At 32.5% G+C, this 20,524-nt stretch overlaps 1 protein-coding gene across 9 annotated transcripts in view; it reads right to left on the reverse strand.

The window, feature by feature from the left end:
- Positions 1–180: 180 nt before the first annotated feature.
- The window catches only part of LOC132728894 (uncharacterized), a 105,550-nt gene continuing 85,206 nt past the window's right edge, over positions 181–20,524 (reverse strand). For 7 of the 9 annotated variants that reach the window (XM_060714591.1, XM_060714595.1, XM_060714593.1 and 4 more), the window contains 14 exons: positions 18,163–18,339; positions 16,253–16,440; positions 14,708–14,799; positions 11,801–14,383; positions 11,322–11,497; positions 10,673–10,762; positions 8,434–8,549; positions 7,550–7,625; positions 6,691–6,822; positions 6,396–6,447; positions 5,939–6,138; positions 4,457–4,580; positions 3,266–3,346; positions 181–2,935 (listed from right to left, as the gene is read on the reverse strand). In XM_060714591.1, the coding sequence (XP_060570574.1) occupies positions 2,808–2,935; positions 3,266–3,346; positions 4,457–4,580; positions 5,939–6,138; positions 6,396–6,447; positions 6,691–6,822; positions 7,550–7,625; positions 8,434–8,549; positions 10,673–10,762; positions 11,322–11,497; positions 11,801–14,383; positions 14,708–14,799; positions 16,253–16,440; positions 18,163–18,339 (4,215 nt within the window). In that variant the 3' untranslated portion in view covers positions 181–2,807. Of the gene's footprint in view, positions 2,936–3,265; positions 3,347–4,456; positions 4,581–5,938; positions 6,139–6,395; positions 6,448–6,690; positions 6,823–7,549; positions 7,626–8,433; positions 8,550–10,672; positions 10,763–11,321; positions 11,498–11,800; positions 14,384–14,707; positions 14,800–16,252; positions 16,441–18,162; positions 18,340–18,744; positions 19,066–20,524 lie in introns of those variants that run through there. The other 2 variants (XM_060714600.1, XM_060714592.1) reach the window with 2 other exon arrangements.

Here is a 20,524-nt window from a genome sequence, read left to right on the forward strand (position 1 = left end):
CTTACAGGTCAGTGGTTCTACTTTGTGGCCACTTGTACTTGAAATAATGCACGAAGACGCACCTGTGACCCCCTTTACCAGTAAAGCTTGGAAGTTGCACCATCTCTATTACAATACCAGTGTATCCAGCCAACAAACAAGCAAACTTAGAAGGACTGGAGAAAAAACAGGAACAAGAAATTTACTTTCTTCAGCAGTTTTATTTCACAATACAACTAAAATAAGTTATAAGTTGCACTTAAAAAACAACAGTAATTCCTTTACTTATAGGGGGGAATTATACATAACTATAGCAACTCTGATGATAACACTAACATTTTAATATAATAACATAGAATGAAAAAACGTAACAGTTAATCTTCAAGGACAACAATCATTTGCAATCAACACAAATGGCTTATATATCTAAACTGGAACAATATGGTTCTACATGATCTTATCTCCTTTGTTTCAAAGGTGTTAAAACCATTTCACACTCAGCTCTAATTACTTAAAGCTTTACACATAATTAAAATACACTTTTAAACAAGAGCACCGTATGTAGTGTTAACGCTCGTCTGTTCAAAATACTAATTTAAAAAGGGTCATAACTCCAATATATTGCTTTCAGAGTTATGCGCCTTGTCTATCAACTGTACCTTGTCATGTAAAGCAAGTATACCTTTTGAAATGTATGAGCAACGGGCTACGTAAATGTTTTTGCTCGATGACAACGTTGCCGCCACAGCAATCATAATACCTTTACTTTATCTTCGAAACAGATGAGCTAAAAATCATATGAACTCCAGTACAATGTACATGTATTTTTAATCATAATTCAATGATCCAATTATATCCAATTACTTATTTTACTGCAAGTTGAGTTATTTAACTGTTACAATGCTGAAACCAAACTTGCAACGCCTTTTCCACCAGTATACAGTCTGGTAAACCTGCACATTCATGCACTCGGACCAGTCTCTTTACTGCTGGGATCAAACGTTTAAACTTTTATCATGATATCCCTAAAATTGATAATGGATTGTTCCAAAATGGAAGCTGGGACAAGTCCATACAGGAATTTCAGTAGGTTAACGATTAAATTCTGATGATAATTTATACAGCTTAAAGAATATAACTAAAATCATTGTTGATAAAATACTTCCATTACTGCAAAGGTGTATATTACTTTCACTAATACTATATTAATAGTTATATAGAAACTGAAACATGTACAAAAGTCAGAAAATTTTAATGTTACTAAGGTTTGCTGTGAATTCCAATTTTCTAAACATTGTAGTTTTACAACTATGACATTATATTCTATTAATAGCACCATCTTTATATGAATGAAAGCAATTAGTATAAAAATTTGTACATTCAAAGGTTTTAGAATGAGGCTATATTTTTTCAAATATTGCGTTAAAATGATTTTAGTTAAAACATGTATTGTTTTCAACTAAAGGATAAAAAGTTAAAATAACATAATTCCTGTCTAACTGATACAGTTAAACAGTATTGTACCATTTGATGGCAAATACATACACCATACCATACCAGCAGATGACAAATACATAACCATACTAATTGACTGTAAAATAGCAAATACATGTACTATAGCTTATTTATAGATAAGATTTTCATTCATTTCAAATGACTTAATGGTACATATATACATATGCCATACCATACCACAATAATGCATGGTAATTGCATAAACCATACCGTAGATATGCAGATATATTAGCAGATTGCAAATACATACACTATACCATGATCATTACCCTAATATGATCACCATTCCATATCAGAAGAATAGCAAATTCAATTACCATACCATACCATATCAGTGAATGGCAAATGCATATGCCATACTACTTACTTTTATGGTAAGTATGTACATCATACCAATGAATATTAACAATCTATTTCCCTTCACTTAAAATTTTTTTTTATTTATATAGATTTTAAAACTTATAATCATGTTTCACTTGAAAAATTTGTTGCAATCATTAGAATTATACTGTCTAAGATTTCTTTAACACAAATATTTGACATTAAATGTCCTCGTAACCTTCAAAATATTATCTAATCTATAATTTGGTATAGCTTAAAGAAACTGGTATTTTCAGAGATATAGTTGACACTGCCATTTCCTGTTAAAAACTCCATTCACTGTTCTTACCATTTAAATCATTTTATTTTTTCTTACAGTAGTTGTATTTTTATTAAAAATTCAAATGCATGCCACATTATGAAAGGAGTAACTTGCTTGTTTAGCTAATAAATTGTCTCCCTTGCACATTTCCAGTAAATTGTCTCCCTTGCATGTTTCAAGATTGTATAAGTACTTGAAATTTGATATCTCATAAAAATATACTTTGCAAATGGTGGTAAAAAAGATGACAGAAAGTGACTTAGACATGATGAATAATGAATATACTATATCAAAATTCAAAAAATACACGAGATACACAAGTACTGTACAATGTTTACATGTTACTGTACGAGTTCATCGTTTACAACATTAATAAAAATGTTCAAATAGAAAAACTTTGTATCTCTTTTAGTATATAGTTGTACACTAGTATTATTTCCCATAGTGTTGTTAAATGTCATTTATTTCCATTATTTTCCTTGTTTCATCAGTGTTTGAAATGCCGTTTCATGCGAAAAACGTTCTTCTTTTGATCTCATTGTTTTTCCTTTCGATGATGTTTAAATTTAGACCAGTTTGTTCTTAAACAGGCAGTGAAGTTTAAACACTTTCTCGACACATTTTAAAGGCTAGGCCATTTTATTACGGAATTTGTGTGTAATCTATAGAGTCATTGTACAGACTTAGGCCAGGCGATGTTGGCAGCATTACGTTTGTATGCGAATATACACTCCTTCTTGTGCAAAAGACGGTCAGCTTTCAGAGACTGCGGACACTCCATGTCCATCAATTTGTGTTCTGTAATATAAATAAAAATCATTTAAATTGTTAAAAATACTAGATTCATTGTAATACAATTTAAAGCTCTTTGAAGCATTTTGGAAATTCTTGATTATGCATGTAGATCATGCATTTAAATAAGACATATTTCTATGCTTTTTAATATTACTGATGTACCAGAAAGCCAGGAAAGGTAACAACTTGTACAATTTATTTCACTAAAAAACTGGCTTATTTAAAATGATTATTTTTAATACTGATAAAAGAAATTAAATTTGCATGTGTTTATGTAAAAACATGACATGATTATAAAGAAATTAATGAAGAATGAACCAAATCAAAACTGACCCCTACCTTCTCCACTCTCTAACGTATACAGTCCATAATCTTGTGGATTTGTGATCTTAAACTTGTGGGCAATCATTGAACCTGGAATATAAATAGAAAAATTTGATTGGCTGTTTGCTTGTGACAATGGATCACAATGAAAATTTCAAAACATTGGTTACTGGCAATAAAATAATGCTACTCTCACATGTTTGTTAACATTGAAAATCTATAACTGTTATTTTTTGCTTTTACTGTAAAACTTAGGATCAGTATCATTATTTGTCACTGAAAGCTACTGTTCTTGTACTAGTTTTCATTCATTTTTAAAATGTAAAAAGTAGAGAAAACTAGAAATGAGTCCATAGGACACGGGTGCCCCCACCGCGCCACTGTTCTGTCAATCTTTTTACTAAGTCAAGGGAAATAACTCTACAAATACTGGATAAATCCACACGCGAAACCCCAGGTGCAAATCTAAATATGCTGAGGAACCTGCCCATAAGGTTTAATGACTATGTCAAATCCTTTTTGAGTAACTTGCGACACAAGTTGAAAATTGCAAAAATTTTCTAAGTGAAGGGCAATAACTCTAAAAATACTAAATAAATCCACACAAAAGTACCTGGTGCACAACTGCACATGCTGATCAATATTCCTGTAAAGTTACATGACTCTAGGTCGAATACTTTTTGAGTTACATGCGACACATGTTGAAAATTGCAAAATTTTACTAAGTCAAGGGCAATAACTCCGAAAATACTAAAAATATCCACACGAAAATACCCAGGTGCACAACTACACATGCTGATCAACATTCCTGTAAAGTTTCATGACTCTAGGTCAAATACTTTTTGAGTTACGTGCGACACAAAAGTGAACGGACGGACGGACGGAAGGACGGACGGACGGACAAGGGTAAATCTAAATGCCCGCCACTAACGTGGGGGCACAAAAAAACCCCATATGTGATAGACAAAAAAGGGATATTTATTTAAATTTAAGTAAACCCCTGCCTGAAGTACTGGATTTCTTTGTTTTTAACCTTTACCCTGTTATACGATTATTTATATTATATAGTTCATTGTACAGTAGATACATTAGTTCATTATACATTAGTTCACTCTAAGCTTTATGGAACTCATTATAAAATAGTACAGCCTATATTATAGACAGTGGCAAGACATTTTACAAAAGATCTCAGTCACTTACAAACATCTCTGGTAGTCATACTAGGTCTTACAGGTAAAGTTCTCCACACTATTGTATCTTGTTGCTCGTCTGGAATGGCAATCTTCAGGAAACCCTGCATATCACTTATACTAGGTAGCTTGCCCTGAAATTATAATATATGCTTTATTAATTTCTGGAGAATCTCATTAAATTTTGCTTTGCCGCATGAACAAAGGTTTAGCAAAATCTCTAAAATATACAGACTTTGAAAATCCATGTTAAAACTGAAATTGTGACCTTGACAGCCATGAGCAAGTTCTTCATGCTGCTATTAATGGATTGTTGTTTATAAATATCTAAAGACTGTCAAGGTTTTATAATGACAATATATCATTTCTACTTCCATATTTTTTTTTCCAATTCAATTCAAAACCTTTTTTTTTCATCATGAATTAACATAAAAGCAGAGTAGTTTAGCCTATCTCCTGTCAAATGGTTACAAAAGCAGCATTGTCTTATCTTGTATTAAAAGCCTATCTGATGTTAACAATACTAGCTGGTCTTTTTTAATAAGTCAACCTTTAAATCAAAATGCTTTATTCAAATGTCATCTCATGCTATCTTGCTAATTACTATGAACCCATTAAAGTAACCCAACCTTAATTTTGGCAAGATTGTAATTTAATAATCATTCATACAGATATATTTAAGAGACCAGGTACGGAAAATTCTGCATAGTCATAAAATTGACAGTCTGGTATGTTGGCTCTGCACCAAGATGTCTGGTGATTAACCTTGAGGTCATTCATTTAAAAACAAACCTCTAATAATTGAATAAAAAAAGATCAGATTTTCGTAAAAGAAAGAAAGAAAGCTACTTTCAAAAATCATGAAATTCATTTTTTTTTAAACTTTAAAGTATTTCAATCAATGATAAAGACATAACATGTCATCTAATATAATAAAGTTCCTTGTGTACCAAATTAACCCTTAATTAGCCTGCTGGCAAAAACTGGTTCTGCCAGTGCCACCATGTGACCAGTGCAGACAAGATCATTGTTACATCCTTACTGTCTTATCATGGTCTGCACTATTAGCTATTAAGTCAGTATATATTTTGAACTTTCACCCCTGAAAAGATGAATGGTTTTGTTCATACTAAAGCATGGACTAGTCCATTTAAGATACTTAGTGAGTGTGGTAAGGGTTAGAAAGTTCATTGGCTGTAAATATACTATCAAGAAGCCCTTCCCCAATCTGACAACATTAGTAAAGAAATAAATTCATACACCTTATCTCTTCAAAGTCACTACATTGTTATCCCATGTGTTTCTATGAAGCTAGGTAAAACAATCTGCTTGTACAGTAACAGTATCTTTTATATACATGTACTCTATTTTCTCGAGGCTTGAAAATAAACCAGATTTTACAAGTTACTATTTAACATCTGACAAATTTTGCTTATTCCAGGCACTACTGGATTCTGAGTTACATAACTTTTAAGTAAAAACTACTATTCACCTCTTGTTGAGAAGCTGTGGTTTCCTGCATTTCTTGGAAATTTTTCAGGACAAGAACAGCACTACTGAGTGATGTCAGGTAATAGCCTCCCTCCCCGTTTAAGAGGGAGGGATGTAACAGCCCCCACATGTAGTCTGCTTCTATCTCCACGGAAACCATTCCACACTGCACCAAAACATATATCAACATTGGCAGAAAATCTGAAATCACATTCAAAGAAACTATAAATTTAATACACATTTTCTTCTTCTTTTCTTTTGCCATTTTGCCAAATGATAACCAATGATTCTTCCAATAATTAGAAATATGAGAATAGCTTTAACAAGATGTTTGCTTTTAATTTAATGTCTGTAACAAAAACACAAAACTCTCAGCTAATTGGTGAAACATGTATCTGCTACAGGAACAGAGAAAACAATATAATGAAAGTAAGTGAAATCTTGAAAATCTAAATTACCGTCTGCTCCAAAAACTGGCAAAGAACTGTTACTCCGTTGTCCTACAGCTACCTGTAAAGAACAAATTACTTTCATAGTTATCTCCCTTAGACAAAAAAAAGTATTTTATTTCAAATAAAAGTAATCTTTCGTTATTAAAAATAAAGAAAAACAAACTTATTGCAATAAAAGAAGCTGTAGAGGGAGGAATTAATAATCATATGGAACAAGTGAATTTTTTTTTTTTGCTGCCTTCTTTTCAAATTCTCATTTATCTCAACAGTTGCATTACATAGACAAATTATATTTACTTACACATTTATATATTGAGGATGTTGCAGCCAAAAGATGTTCTAGTTTCTTCAAGGGAGAGTAGGATTTCTGCATTCGTGTAAAATAATGTTTGATCACTTCCAGAGTTGGACCGTCAGGGGGAGAAACTCCTTTCTGAAATCAAAATACCATACATGACCATTTGTTAACTCTTTAACTTGCTGAACTTCTCAAAAGGAGTTGTCCAGCTTCCTTTTAAGAAATTGTCCCTTATTAATTTTAGGGATTATCAATGAAGATGAAAATTTGATGTAAATCGGGCAATAGTATAAAGTCTAATCAGACTGCATGGATGTGCAAAAAAAAAAGCTGGAAGATGGTCAGTTAACAAACAGCACTGAATCCAGTCAAATTCTAAAGATTTACAGACTGTCCTGGCCTTATACTGGTCACAAAGGTTTTTTAGTTTTGATCATGGTATTTACAGTCAAAATTTCAATTACAATTTAAAGTATTTTTCCACTTGTGAAAAAATAGTCAATCTCTATAAATAGCCCATACATAATACCCTCCCCCCAAACAATGCATATCTACAGATCATGACTTCATGCATGTGTGCATATCAAGTATTCTACATTTAATTGCAGTGTGTGCATTTTGTTTATAAAAATACCCCAAAAGCCAGACAGACATGTGTGTTACATATTGCACTTTGCCAATTATTTCTACCTGCTTGGATCCAGACAGAATGATCAAAGTAAAACAATATTCCAATTAGTATACCTCAACAAATTCAATGACAGCCTATTACACTAAAAGCTTGTAACGTGTTAAATATAGAGTTTTAACGGACTAAAGAATATAATCTAATATAATTAGAAACAAAAAAGGTCTGCATTACCCGAATTCCGATCTCCTCGGCTGTCTTTGTTCTCGCATATTTGATATTACTGGACAGTAGTTTCAGGTTACCATTCCTTTAACAGAAAGCATAAATCATTGTAATAATTAAAAAGAATAGTGAAACTTTTGCTAATATACCAAATACGGTGTATATATAATACCTTGGAGATTAGGTTTCAAAACATAATATTTATTTCAGTACATAGTGTGAAGGGTTCTATCAAACTTGAATTGTTTTCAATTGTCTTGTAGTAAGGTCTGCCAAAATTATAATTGAGCCGCGTCACGACAAAACCAACATAATGGGTTTGCGACCAGCATGGATCCAGACCAGCCTGCGCATCCGCGCAGTCTGATCAGGATCCATGCTGTTTGCTATCAGTTTCTCTACTTGTTATAGAGTTTGTAAGCGAACAGCATGGATCCTGATCAGACTGCGTGGATGCGCAGGCTGGTCTGGATCCATGCTGGTCGCAAACCCATTATGTTGGTTTTGTCGTGTCGCGGCTCAATTATGAATATACTTCAACATGAGTGACAAGAAATCATAACAGCTGGTATATAAACAAATTTTGCACCAACATTCTGTGTGTTAAACACTTACTTTATAATTGTACTTATCCTATGTAATTCTAACAAAAAACACCTTTTTTTTCATTGTTTAAGGCATCTGATAAGCATTGTGACAATCTATAATAAGAGTTTCACTACATTAAGTTTAATTTTACAGACAAAACAATTCTTTTGTTCAACAATTTTATAATATTCATATTTATTTTTGCCTGTATAAAAAGTTTGCGAACGTATATACTAGCAATCATTGGAAAAAATAAATCAAACTTTCAGGTACTCTAAAATATCCAAGAAATGTTTTTGCCTTACCTTGTATATTCATTGACAAAAAGTTTATAGATGTTTTGTTTCAATGGTTGTATGACACATACATGGAGAGAACCTTCGATAATAGCATCTATATTCAATATCTCATCTCTACCAAGCTGAAAATATACATAAAACTACTTTAAACAGTCTACAAATGTAAAACTGGTGACTGTCAACAAAAATACTGGTGACTTTATACAAAAATCTGGTGACTGCCTGCCTGAAAAAATTGCCCACAAAATGTGTCCATGTTTTAGACTGTCTGTGGTAATCCAGGGATTGGAGATTGGATCCCCAGCTCCAACAGGTAAGACCTTAAAAATTGAGGTCCCATACATTGGTGCTCTATCCTGAACCAGGCTGGCCAACAGCTGTAACAATGTACTCCCCCAAAATAATAAAAACTTTTACTCTAACAAAGACTGGTGACAGTCTACAAAACAATAATATGAGCCGTGTCACGACAAAACCAACATAATGGGTTTGCGACCAGCATGGATCCAGACCAGCCTGCGCAGTCTGATTAGGATCCATGCTGTTCGCTTACCAACCCTTTTACAAGTCGAGAAACTGATAGCGAACAGCATGGATCCTGATCAGACTGCGCAGATGCGCAGGCTGGTCTGGATCCATGCTGGTCGCAAACCCATTATGTTGGTTTTGTCGTAACACAGCTCATATACAGTCAACAAACATGGTCACAGTCTGAAGACAAAACAATAAACACAGTGAAAAACATAATACAGTCTGGATTTCAATATAAAACTAGATTCATGAACTATTTGTGGTCTAACTGAATTGTCGGTTAAGTCAAGTGCAGGTACTTGACTTATTCTGGTTTATGGACAAGTCACTCTAATTGTGACAATGTATCTTTGAAGTAAAAGCTACATACATCAATTCTCCCAAACTCTGTGATTTACTACAAACCATTATGACATGCTTTCACCACCAGCATTAAATCAAGTCAGACTCCTACACTATATTTTAGTGGCTGTAAAATTTCCGCTTTTTCGCAATGAAATTCTAAAAATTATTACAGACACTTCTGAATTCAAAGCTGGGCAACAACTAGTGTTCTATGGCAAATAAATGGATTCAGTCCAAACTGGTGTGTGGCAGCATGGCCGGTTGGTGAATATATCAGACTAGTAATCTAAGGATCACTAGCCGTAAGGGTATAAACCCTGTCAGGGGCAAGCTGTTGTTTCCTTTCACTCATTGCTCAGTACTGGTTAGTTCCAGGGACAGATTTGAGAGTATGTCTATAAGCTTATAGCTTCCTCTACAATTGAACCAAAATAAAGAAATATATAAACCAACCTGCTGTTACTCAAAGACCAATTTGATAACAAAGGTGCTATGAATTATCATTCTTAGCATTAATAATGTCAATATAATAGCAAACAAAAAGGGTAAAAAAATGCATTATTCCATTAGGCACAGTGAGGTTTGTTTATATGCATGAAAAATATCTTTCGTCACGTAGTATAAACTTTATATAGGACTAATTTACAATCAATTATAACTTTCAGACAAGTAAACAGATCCCTGTGTGGTAAAATATATTTTTAGACATTAATATAAACCTTCATGCATTGTTTTTTTGCTTAAAATTTTCTGAAAACAGGAAGATAAGCAGTTTTCTAGGAATACAACCTTTGGAATTTCGTCAATTCATTAACATGACAAAATAATCTTTTAAATACAAAAGAATCTAGCTTGATTATCTATTTTCATAACAGAATAAGTTCAAATGGTATAAGCACTGATAATACAATGGCTGACCCACAAGTCATGGATTGCTGCGATTGAAACTCGACTCCACATCAAACAAGTGCCGAAACAAAAGGCGACACTCGTTTCAAGGACAAGTTAGCGTGTAAATACTCGTTAAACAAGAAACCACTTCCTGGCCATTATTCATAAATGATTGTATTTTTTCCAAACAGAGGTCAAACATTATGATATTATCATAATTTGTTCACATTATTGTTATTGCGTGTTTGAAGGACATTTTTGTTCGTCATCAGTACATCACTATTGTTCTACAGTAAAAAGATATTTATTTCCGTACATTACATCAGTACAGTGAAAAACAACAAAAAATCCTGGTAAATCAGACAGTCATCAGACAGACAGTTGACTGAAACAAAGCATATCATATGACTGTTGAATGACTTGCATTATAAGTGCGTATATTTAGAAAATTTATGTATAATATATATTTATAACATACCTGATTACGTTCTCTCTCTATCAAATCCTCTAATTCCCCTTCACCATGTTTGACTAGATAATTTTTTATGCCTGTCATGAATTGACGAACCTGTGAAAAAAAGTTATAATTGTACATGATTTGCATGAATTTGAGAATTTTATTCTTTTACATTTTTCAAAACTTTAACAAATAATGACAAGATGTTTTTTCAAAATCTAATACATGCAAAAACTATAAGCAAGCCATATTAAAAGCATTACAAAACTCATCTAAAACATTCTTTTTTATTTCTAATAACTATGTTTAAAGCCATTTTAAGGCAATAAATATGTCTACTTTCAGCTATACCATGGATGTTGTCCTAAAATGCCCTGGTACTTTAAATTAATATTTCAGGCAAGAGCATTTAAGTTAGGCTCTTATTAGGTAATCATTAAAGATTATAAATTTGAACCTAATTACCCATCAGAATTATTAATGGGTTTGAGCCCTAATCGGGTCATAAACCATGTTCCTTCATATGACACCAGTACTGGTTGTTTCCAGGACGTGGACTCGAAAGTGACTAATACAAGTTGCAAGAAAATGTTTCGCAATCGAGCTTAAATAAACATGTATAAACTAAGAATTATCAAAAATTAAAACAGTTGTACGTATTTTAACTTACATTTCTGGTAATATTATGTGGGTTAGTATCTGCGCTCTCTAGCGTACACTGTATAAAGTTCTCTATCGTACTTCCGAATGTTGTACTTCTATCGTTGGAAAGACTGATTATATAATCTCTTATGGCACGATCAGGATTTCGATTTCGATCCGATTTGTTCACAATACGGGGCTGGGCTGAAAACATAAGTTTATATTCCTGAAATTCCCAACTTCGGCAGACCAAAAACAGTGTGGTACAGTAATGATATATGCTATAAATAGCCTACATACTATATTTATATTGGTACGAGTCTATTTGGAATATCAAAGACGGCATATATATTTAACCTATCAAGTCATATAGCTAGTAAGACTTAATGTATAGAACTGAAACTTTTAAAGCAGTTAACTTAAAATATAATTATAAACAATTTGGTTGTTAAATCTTACACTGATCGTTATTCAGACAATGCTAAAGAAAATGGTTAGGTGACTCACATAGCACAGGAGCAATTTTATCTCTAAAATCTGCACCAAACAATGGAATGTTTTCACAATATCTCTCTGTCACAGTTCCGGAATGTGTTGTACTTTTTTCATTCACTATTGTTTTATCTGACTGACTGCGACTTTGTTCGTTAGACGAAACACGTAAATTGCACGAGCTATTTTTATCACCTCCAAAAGTCACTGCAGCTATAGAATTGTTATCTGATATCATACTCAGTCTATTCTCATCCTCAGTTTCTATTTGAACACTATGATATTTTTGACTAGATTTACGCCATGCCTCAATTCTCTCCCTTGGATCCAAGGACGGGAGAGGTGGGGGTGGGGCATGACCAGGGGGTGGGGTTGTAACTGGAATATGAGAGTGTTGATGTGATGAATGCGTTTTCATAATTTTTCCAAGAACACTATTCTCCCATGGATTACAAAAGAGAGTTCCATTACTATTTACAGAAGGTGCAACATATGGGTTATTCAAATTATCATATTCCGACAAAGTCCCAAAAACTGGGAATGGTTTCAATGGACGTAATGTCAATTCAGGATTCCAAGAAGTTATAATATCCTCTGCAGTTGATCCTTCAGAATACATCATTTTCTGATCTTCACTAACTTTTGTGAAAACTGGAAATTTTCCTACTGTTGGACTGGAAGGGTTCTGATTTTCATCCAAATCATCAAGAAATTGAAACTGATCCATTATATTAATAGATGTATCATAATGATTATATTCATTTTTGGAATTTCTAAAAGCATCCTCCTTTTTGTTTCTATGATTTGTTAAAGCCTCTTGTAGTAAGTTTGGTTTCTTAACTTTTGTTTTTCTAGGTAAAGGTTTTGGTTTATTAGCCTTATTTCCTTTATGCTCACTATTTTTACCATCATAACTCACATGGTCAACCCATGCTTTTTCATATGCATTTTCGTTTTCAATACCCTCAGTTTTTTCATCATGATTTTCTTTCATCAGTTCCAAAGACATTTCAAACACATCCTCCTCTTCATTAGAACTTTCTGAACTATTTTCAGGAGATTCCTCCTTAACAGTTTTATCTGGTTCATACACAAGAGGAGAAAGTTTTGAACACTCTGTAGATGGAAGACGTCGCTTTGAAACATGACTAATTGCTGGAGCTGATCTTCTCCGTAACTTTTTTGGAAGTTTTGGAACTTGACCATTTTCTTTGTTTTCATTTTCCAAAGGACTTATGGCATCGAAAGGTTCAGAGTACACTGGACTTTTCATTGCTAGTGAAGAAGTTGAAACAGACTTTCTAGGACTCTTTTTAAATGGAGAAGAGTTTTGCTTCCAAGAAGGGCTTGTCTGAGTTTGAACCGAGTTTGTTGGTTCCGCCTCAGGATCTTCGGTATCGGCATCTGCATCACTGTTACTATGACAACTACCCCCATGGTTACTGTCACAGTCTATATCACTGTCTTGTTCAAGAATAGAATCAAATCCTGCACTTGCTATAATTTGTTGAATATGTTCAGATTCAGGGGATTTATCACCTGAAGTATTAGCACTTTGAACACTTTGATCAATCTGACCTTTAACAATACACTGATGTTTTAAAATCTGTGTTTCTGACTCCTTCGTGTTAGCACTATCAGTTACCTGACTACTGAATGGTTTTAAACCTCTAGCACTAATATCTTTGGTAGAAGCTTTATCATTGGACACTGTTAATTTATCTAAGCTTACATTTAAATCCGTAGTTAGACATTTCTCACTAAAACACTGTTCATGAAACACTGTGGTTGTCATGACAGGAGATGTGGGACTTCTGGGAGAATTTCCATTCACTAAATTTGGTTGTAACCTTTGCACAATATCTGCTTGAACACTACTGACTTTTGGATCTGCGTAATTATTTTTCCATATGTCTTCATAGTCACTTAGTTTATCTGAAAGATTACTCCGAAAATAATTCTCTTCCGGAACATGAAGGTAATCTACTGGCATACCAGAGTCCAGCTCTTGTCCAGTATGATTTGATCCTTTATTTGGTTTTGCGTATGGTACAGAAACTAAAGATTCTCTCTTAGCAATCTTAATATCTACCCTGTTTTCTTTATCATTCACTTGTAGCACCAATCTCTGTCTTGGTAGATTATCCTCATGCAATGAAGAACTTCTAGTCACATGTCTTTTTGTTGTCACATGATCAGTTTGCCTACTCTCACTTCTGAAGTTAAAAGATTGAGTACTTTTACTTCCTGTGAGGGAACACTTTGAATGAACACTTTCAGATATACTACTCAAACTTTGTTGTGAACAGGTTTGTCCAATTTCTAACAGTGTTTTAGAAGGTTTTTGAATTAAATATGAAGAAAAGTCTATCACAGAATGTTTTGGAGGGGTATTTTGTAGTAACCCCTCATCTGATTGGCCAGTTGGTGGAGTATGTTGCTGTATCAGAGCATCTGATTGGCTGTAAGCTGGCACTGGATTTTTAATAATGCTGATTGGTTCACTCTGGGATTTATTCATTGTCGCTGAATGTTCAGAGAGATTTGACCTGCTTGACGATCTACTTTGAGCATCATACTTTGAAGATGTCCAGAAATCTGTAAGAGACAAATATTTTAAGTCCATATATGGCTGATAAAAATACTAATTACAAACTTACTACAACAATTTACACATTTTTTACACAAAAAAAAACAGACAAATGTTTATTTTCAATGTTTATCATCCTTGTATATAATATGTAAATAAATAAACATACTAGAAAGAATTATTCATTTTATCTCATATACATTTACGTTATCATTACTTTATCTAATCTAAATATCAACCAACCACAATTTCCTTGCTCATTTAAGTTGTTTTAAACATACATTTCAAAACCAAGAGAGAATTATTTAGAAAGAAACCTGAAGCTAACTTACCTTGGCCAAGCATTGCAAGTGCTGTCAATTCTTGGGAAAATTTGGCATTTCTAACAGCTGGTGGGAGAACAAGTCTATGTGGTAAATCCTCTCTGAAAACCAGTCAAAAATTCCCAAAATGACACATAAGCAGATGATAAACGCATCATTTAACCCAGTATTAAATTGCATATGATATCTATCTAATAAGGGGAATAATAGTAGTATATATTGTATTATATTTCACATATTATCACTCAAATTGTGACATATGGAGATATATTAAACTGGGAAAGCAATGATTATATGACAAATAGTGACAAGATGTTAAATATCATCAGTATCACCTTACATGTAAATGATGATAAGGCCAAAGGTCATAAACTTTAAGTTTGAAACCCAGCTTCAAAATGCACTATTATGATTGGTTTATAAAAAGTATAAGCTGATTTAAACTGCAGAATTTGTGTTTTGAATTTTGAACAGTCTATTTGGAGTTTTAGGGATTTCAGTACATAAATACAAAAGCTGAGCTGCAAACAAAATAGAACCTGGTCAGTTGGCATGGATGTGCAGGCTGGCCTGGGTCTATATTGGTGGTTAACCTAATCACAATTGGTAAAAGCAGGATGGGGGTTAAATTTAGTTTAAACACATACATAAATAACCTCATGCTCAAATTTTGATTTAATTATTCAACCTCTAGGTTTTACCTATGAATGTCAGCAGATACAATAACTTGCCAGCTAAACCACCATTGCAAACACAGCCAGGCAAGTCTGTACATTGGGGCAATTTTACAAGGCTCTATCTTGGAACATCATAGGCTTGACCTTTAAATCTATGCAAACTTATCTACATCTTTTTATTGTTTGCTGTTTAATTCAAATTTTTTGATCATGAAATCCCTCACAATAATATTGGACTATTCCAAATTCAAAGCAGGGCAAGTCCATTATACAAATTTAGTGGGGTAAGGGATTTACATTCACACTTAAAAGATTGTCATTCATTTGCAACTAATTTGTTCAAAAACAGTTTATACAAATTGCCCAATACTACATAACAAAGAATAAAAACACCATAGTTAAAGAGATTTAATAGTAACTGACTATTATGTAAGTAATATCTATTTCATTTAAATATACTACAAATTCTTCTAAATGCATGATTGTGCATTAATGAATAAGCTAAATTACGTGCAAGAGCGTTTTGTTTTTTCAGCAACAGGTGATTTCTCTCTTTCATTAAGCACTTATAATCTAAGAATGCCAGGTAATTTGCAGCAATATCATCCTGCACTCCTAGCATCTTGCAAAAAAATAGTGCATTAGCTGCATAACTGCACATGGAGTCTTGTTTCCACCACTTTATCTCGGGAAATTAATCATGCAGAGACAATTACGAGTAGATTGCAGGCAAGTTTATAGTCTCTTATTTTTACACCTTATATTCCCATGATAAAAACTGCGAAATTTCATTTAATTATTCAACTGGGCTATCAAGACCATATAATATTATATTTAACTATACTCCAGACTTGGTAAGTACCAAAAAACAACTTACTTATTATCACAGTAATGGGCAATTAAATTAGGTACAGCATCAAACAATCTAACGGAGCCCTGCAAGTGGAGCCCATGCTCTGTGGGCTCTATAAGATAATGATCAACGTTCTGGGTACCGTCTTGGTTTGGATATTGTACCGATAGTGCCATAATCTCTTCTCGACTTGATTTCCGAACAATGAAAATCTGAAAATAGAATTAATTGCCTATAATTATATCAACCATTACATAAATAATTCATTGCACAAATATTTCAGACTGTACAAAATTAAATAAATCTCAAATACTTTTATACATTCAGGAGCGATGTAATTTCATCATAATAAATGAGATTTTTATTCCATGATACTTTGATCGTAAAATGTTCCGACATTGGTGATTACCAAAAAAACACATCATCGAAAAGATGTAATACATAATTACACATCTTTTCATTTTGTCTGTTAACCAGATAACAATTTTTATTACTAACATTAGCAGTACACCTAACATTAAAGTCATAATTATGAAAGGAAAAACCTGATGAACAAGATTTTGTTTGTTTGATATCGGTAAAAAATCAAGTATAATATACCTCCTAATAATGATGTCTTCCCCATAAATCATTAATTTTTTTTAAAACGACAAATTTTTCCCGTTTTTTATACTTTTTCAATATCATCTTTGATAATTATCAAAGTCAAATGAATTTCAATACCACAGACTATGTGTTCACTAATACCAAATTATCTTGCTATCCTTATGAAATCAGAGAGCCTTACATTTTTTTCTTCTCCACTTATTACAAATGCATAGTTTAGTTTAAGGCGTATATTGAACATTAAAATCATAGCAGACACTATCTTGAACATCTTATACCATCAATCAATAGGTAACAGTGATCTACCTTGTCAAAATATTCAAATCATCGTTTGAAAAGCGAAATACACAATGGTGTTAAATAAACTTAATTTATAACTGCAAGATATCTACAACAGTTTACCCACTATAAACAGATGATTTATCAACAGTTATATTTGCTTTCAAGTTTAATTGAATGTGATCTAAAATAACTGTTTAAAATTAATCTAATAAGAAAGGCAATTATATACCCCAGGGAAATCATAATGTTCTTATACGAGCGTTTCAATTAATCATTTCTTTATAATAGTGTATTATACAGTCATAGAGAAAAAAAGAGTATTATATTTAATAAAGTAGTTTAGAATAACGCTATTTAACTACGGTAAATCAGTTCATGCAGAGCTGTTTACAGTGTCTGGCATTTTTTTGTATTTTAGGGATTTCAAAATATTATATAGGTACAATGTGTACCAATATTTCACAATCATATTCTGTCTGATGAAAGTTGAGCAAGTATAAACAGTTTCTCAAACAAAATTTTAACACTTCTGAGACACAAGTTAACTTTGTACTTAGGCCAAGATTTTAATATATTTTTTTATTATTGGTAAGGTTAGTTTACTAATAATGTTAGCTAAATCACCCTTTGAGTGCCAGTATATAACTAGACCAGCTTACTGACAGCTTGTTAAAGGGACTTGAATCGTTTTACTCAAATCAGTCAAAGAATCACACAAAAATTGTTGATCAATTTAATTCTGAGTATATTTCTTAAATATCTTTGGTAAAATGTTCCGTTTTTGAGCGTGTCAGTTGACCTATGTAAGAATTTCAAGCCTTATACTTTTAGGCATTTTGAGGATTCTAATGTCAAAATCCTTCATGTTCAAACTTTAAAATAAGACAAGTCTACTAAAACATTAGCAGGGAAAGCTTTAAAACACAGTTTTCAAGACAGTGAAATAAGATAATCAAAATTTACACGACAGAGCTTAGTTTTAGCCAATCATGTGCTACGGAACAAAAACTTGTTTCAAGAACGAGTCGCCTTATAATACTACTTACCCCTGTGTCTCGATTTTTTAGTAAGTGGACAGCACCGGACCGGCCAACCTGTGGTAAGAACCATATTGGATGTGTTTTAGTGAGTCGTTCTAGCACCGTAATTTGTCTGAGATCAGAACCAGATGTTGACCGGCTCAGACTGGTTTGTTTCTCTGGATACACTGGCAGCTCCAGGGCCTGAAATAGTTCAATATTACATACAATTAATTCAGGCTGATTACCAAAATCAAATACTCATATATGCAGTGACTTAAATAATAATGATTATAATAAATTTGAAAATTTCAGAGTAAACTCCAGCAAAATATTGACTCTCAAACCAAAAACTTATAAATATAACAAGGTTGGTAGAACATCATCATACTAATCATTAGCATAATAAATATGCCAAAAACTAAAGCTGGTGATATAACATAAGGGAATGTTCCCGTATATAAAGTCACAAACCACTCTTGGTGGTGAGCTAACTTTTCACTGACAGGGTTTGTGTGCCGTACATTTTACATAAAAATGCATGTCATATAATTTATTTCCTGATGTGTAATAACTTATAAAGAAGTCACAACGATTTAGAAAACTTACAGAATATTCTGGTACCATCCAAACTCGCAATTATATTATTTTCAATTATCACAAATTATCACCAATTATCCTTGTTTTTAACATAATTTACAAAGAGTACTCCTTCGAAATGTTTCACTTTATAATTTTCTTTTTTTCACACACAATAATTTTTCTATATACAGCATCACTTGTTAGATTACATTTATTTATAATCTACTTGAAGGATTTATAGCTACCGACTTCAATAGACTTCTTTCATTATGATACAGTCATTTAAGGAAAAGAAATATAACACAATTAACACAAGTGGTTGCTGTTTGTTTTACTTCATATAGATAAAGAGTATGTAAAAATAATAGTTTAACATAAACTATAACGAGTCCATTCTAAAGTACAAGTGACAGAGTGAGTCAAGTATTAAGTCAATGATGTGGAATATACGTGTGACAGATTAAGGTGTGACTTTATGACCACAGTAATAACTTCATCTTCCCGCGTTTTTCCTTTTCTCGTAAATAATTATGTTTACACGCTCTTTTTAATTCATATCCTTTATATATGCTACCTGCTATGAAAATGCACCTTGTATTATATAGGACTTAAACGGTTTTAATGTTGTATTAAAAGCATTTGTGTGGTTGCGAGTCAAGGAAATTGTTTCCCTAGTAATTTTTGGGCAATAATTGCGCAACCTGTTATCAATATTTCGTACCTTGTATATTCAGTGATTTAAGACCATTAATTAAGTGCCAAATAATCAGCGAAGAATTTTACGGCAAATGGGTTTTTGCACTAGGTAAATGTTTACATAGACTCGATAACAAGCAAAAAACAATTTAAACAATGAGCAAAGAATGCAATACAGGGTTTGTAAGAAAGAAAACCACAAGGAGTGTCTATGTCTGCACACTGTATGTAGTCAATCTTGAACATAAACTTCACGAAAAAACAATACTAATTTAACATTAGTTTGTTCAAACTTCAGTTAAAACACTTCTAGTTTTTATCTATCCTGTCTCAATTCAAAATAGAAGGGAAAAACCCATACTCTGTACAGACAATCTATTAAATCAATCTTATTACAGGAGAATTGCACACTATTGTTAAATTTCATATAAATACTGTAAACGAACAGTTTATTTGTCCCATCAAAACGAAAATGCGTCAATTTCATGTCTGAATGAATTTTATGCTATTGAATAACGAAGCATGAAACGAATCTTCAAGTACGTTAAGAAAGTCAATTTCCCGTACATTGATTTGTAAGATCTTTCTATAAGAGAACGTAGTTCTTAAAAGATTTGACATTATAATAAGCCGTTATAACATAGACCATGTAAAAGCATTTCACTGGCAGGAGTTTCATTGAATTTTATTTTTATATCAATTTTTTTCCTTTTATAACATATAAATATCTATAACCTAAGTATTTAAGCTTTTTACAATGTCAAAATATAAAATGTAAAAGTTCTTTAGGTCATAACAATCAAGAACAATCATAAAACCACAGCGAGAGCTGGGTAAATTTATGATAAAACTTAAATTACAAGCATATTAAATTCTTGGTATACCCATATAAAGTTCTCAAAAAGTTCAATTACACTTTTAATAGTTGTATACATATAAATCATAATATATCTAATGTCAGTGAAATTTTACTGAAGTTAAAAAGATTTTTTTTAAAATATGACTCATTTATAACTTGCCTGAAGAAAGCAAGTATTTCTATAAAATTAATTCAATGCTAATTTCAATGAAAAATGGGACAGACATAGTTTATCAGTTATTCATTAAAATG

Source organism: Ruditapes philippinarum, unplaced genomic scaffold (genome assembly GCF_026571515.1).
Source record: "Ruditapes philippinarum isolate M1 unplaced genomic scaffold, ASM2657151v2 ctg578_1_1_1_1, whole genome shotgun sequence".
In the NCBI taxonomy this organism is placed as follows: domain Eukaryota; kingdom Metazoa; phylum Mollusca; class Bivalvia; order Venerida; family Veneridae; genus Ruditapes; species Ruditapes philippinarum.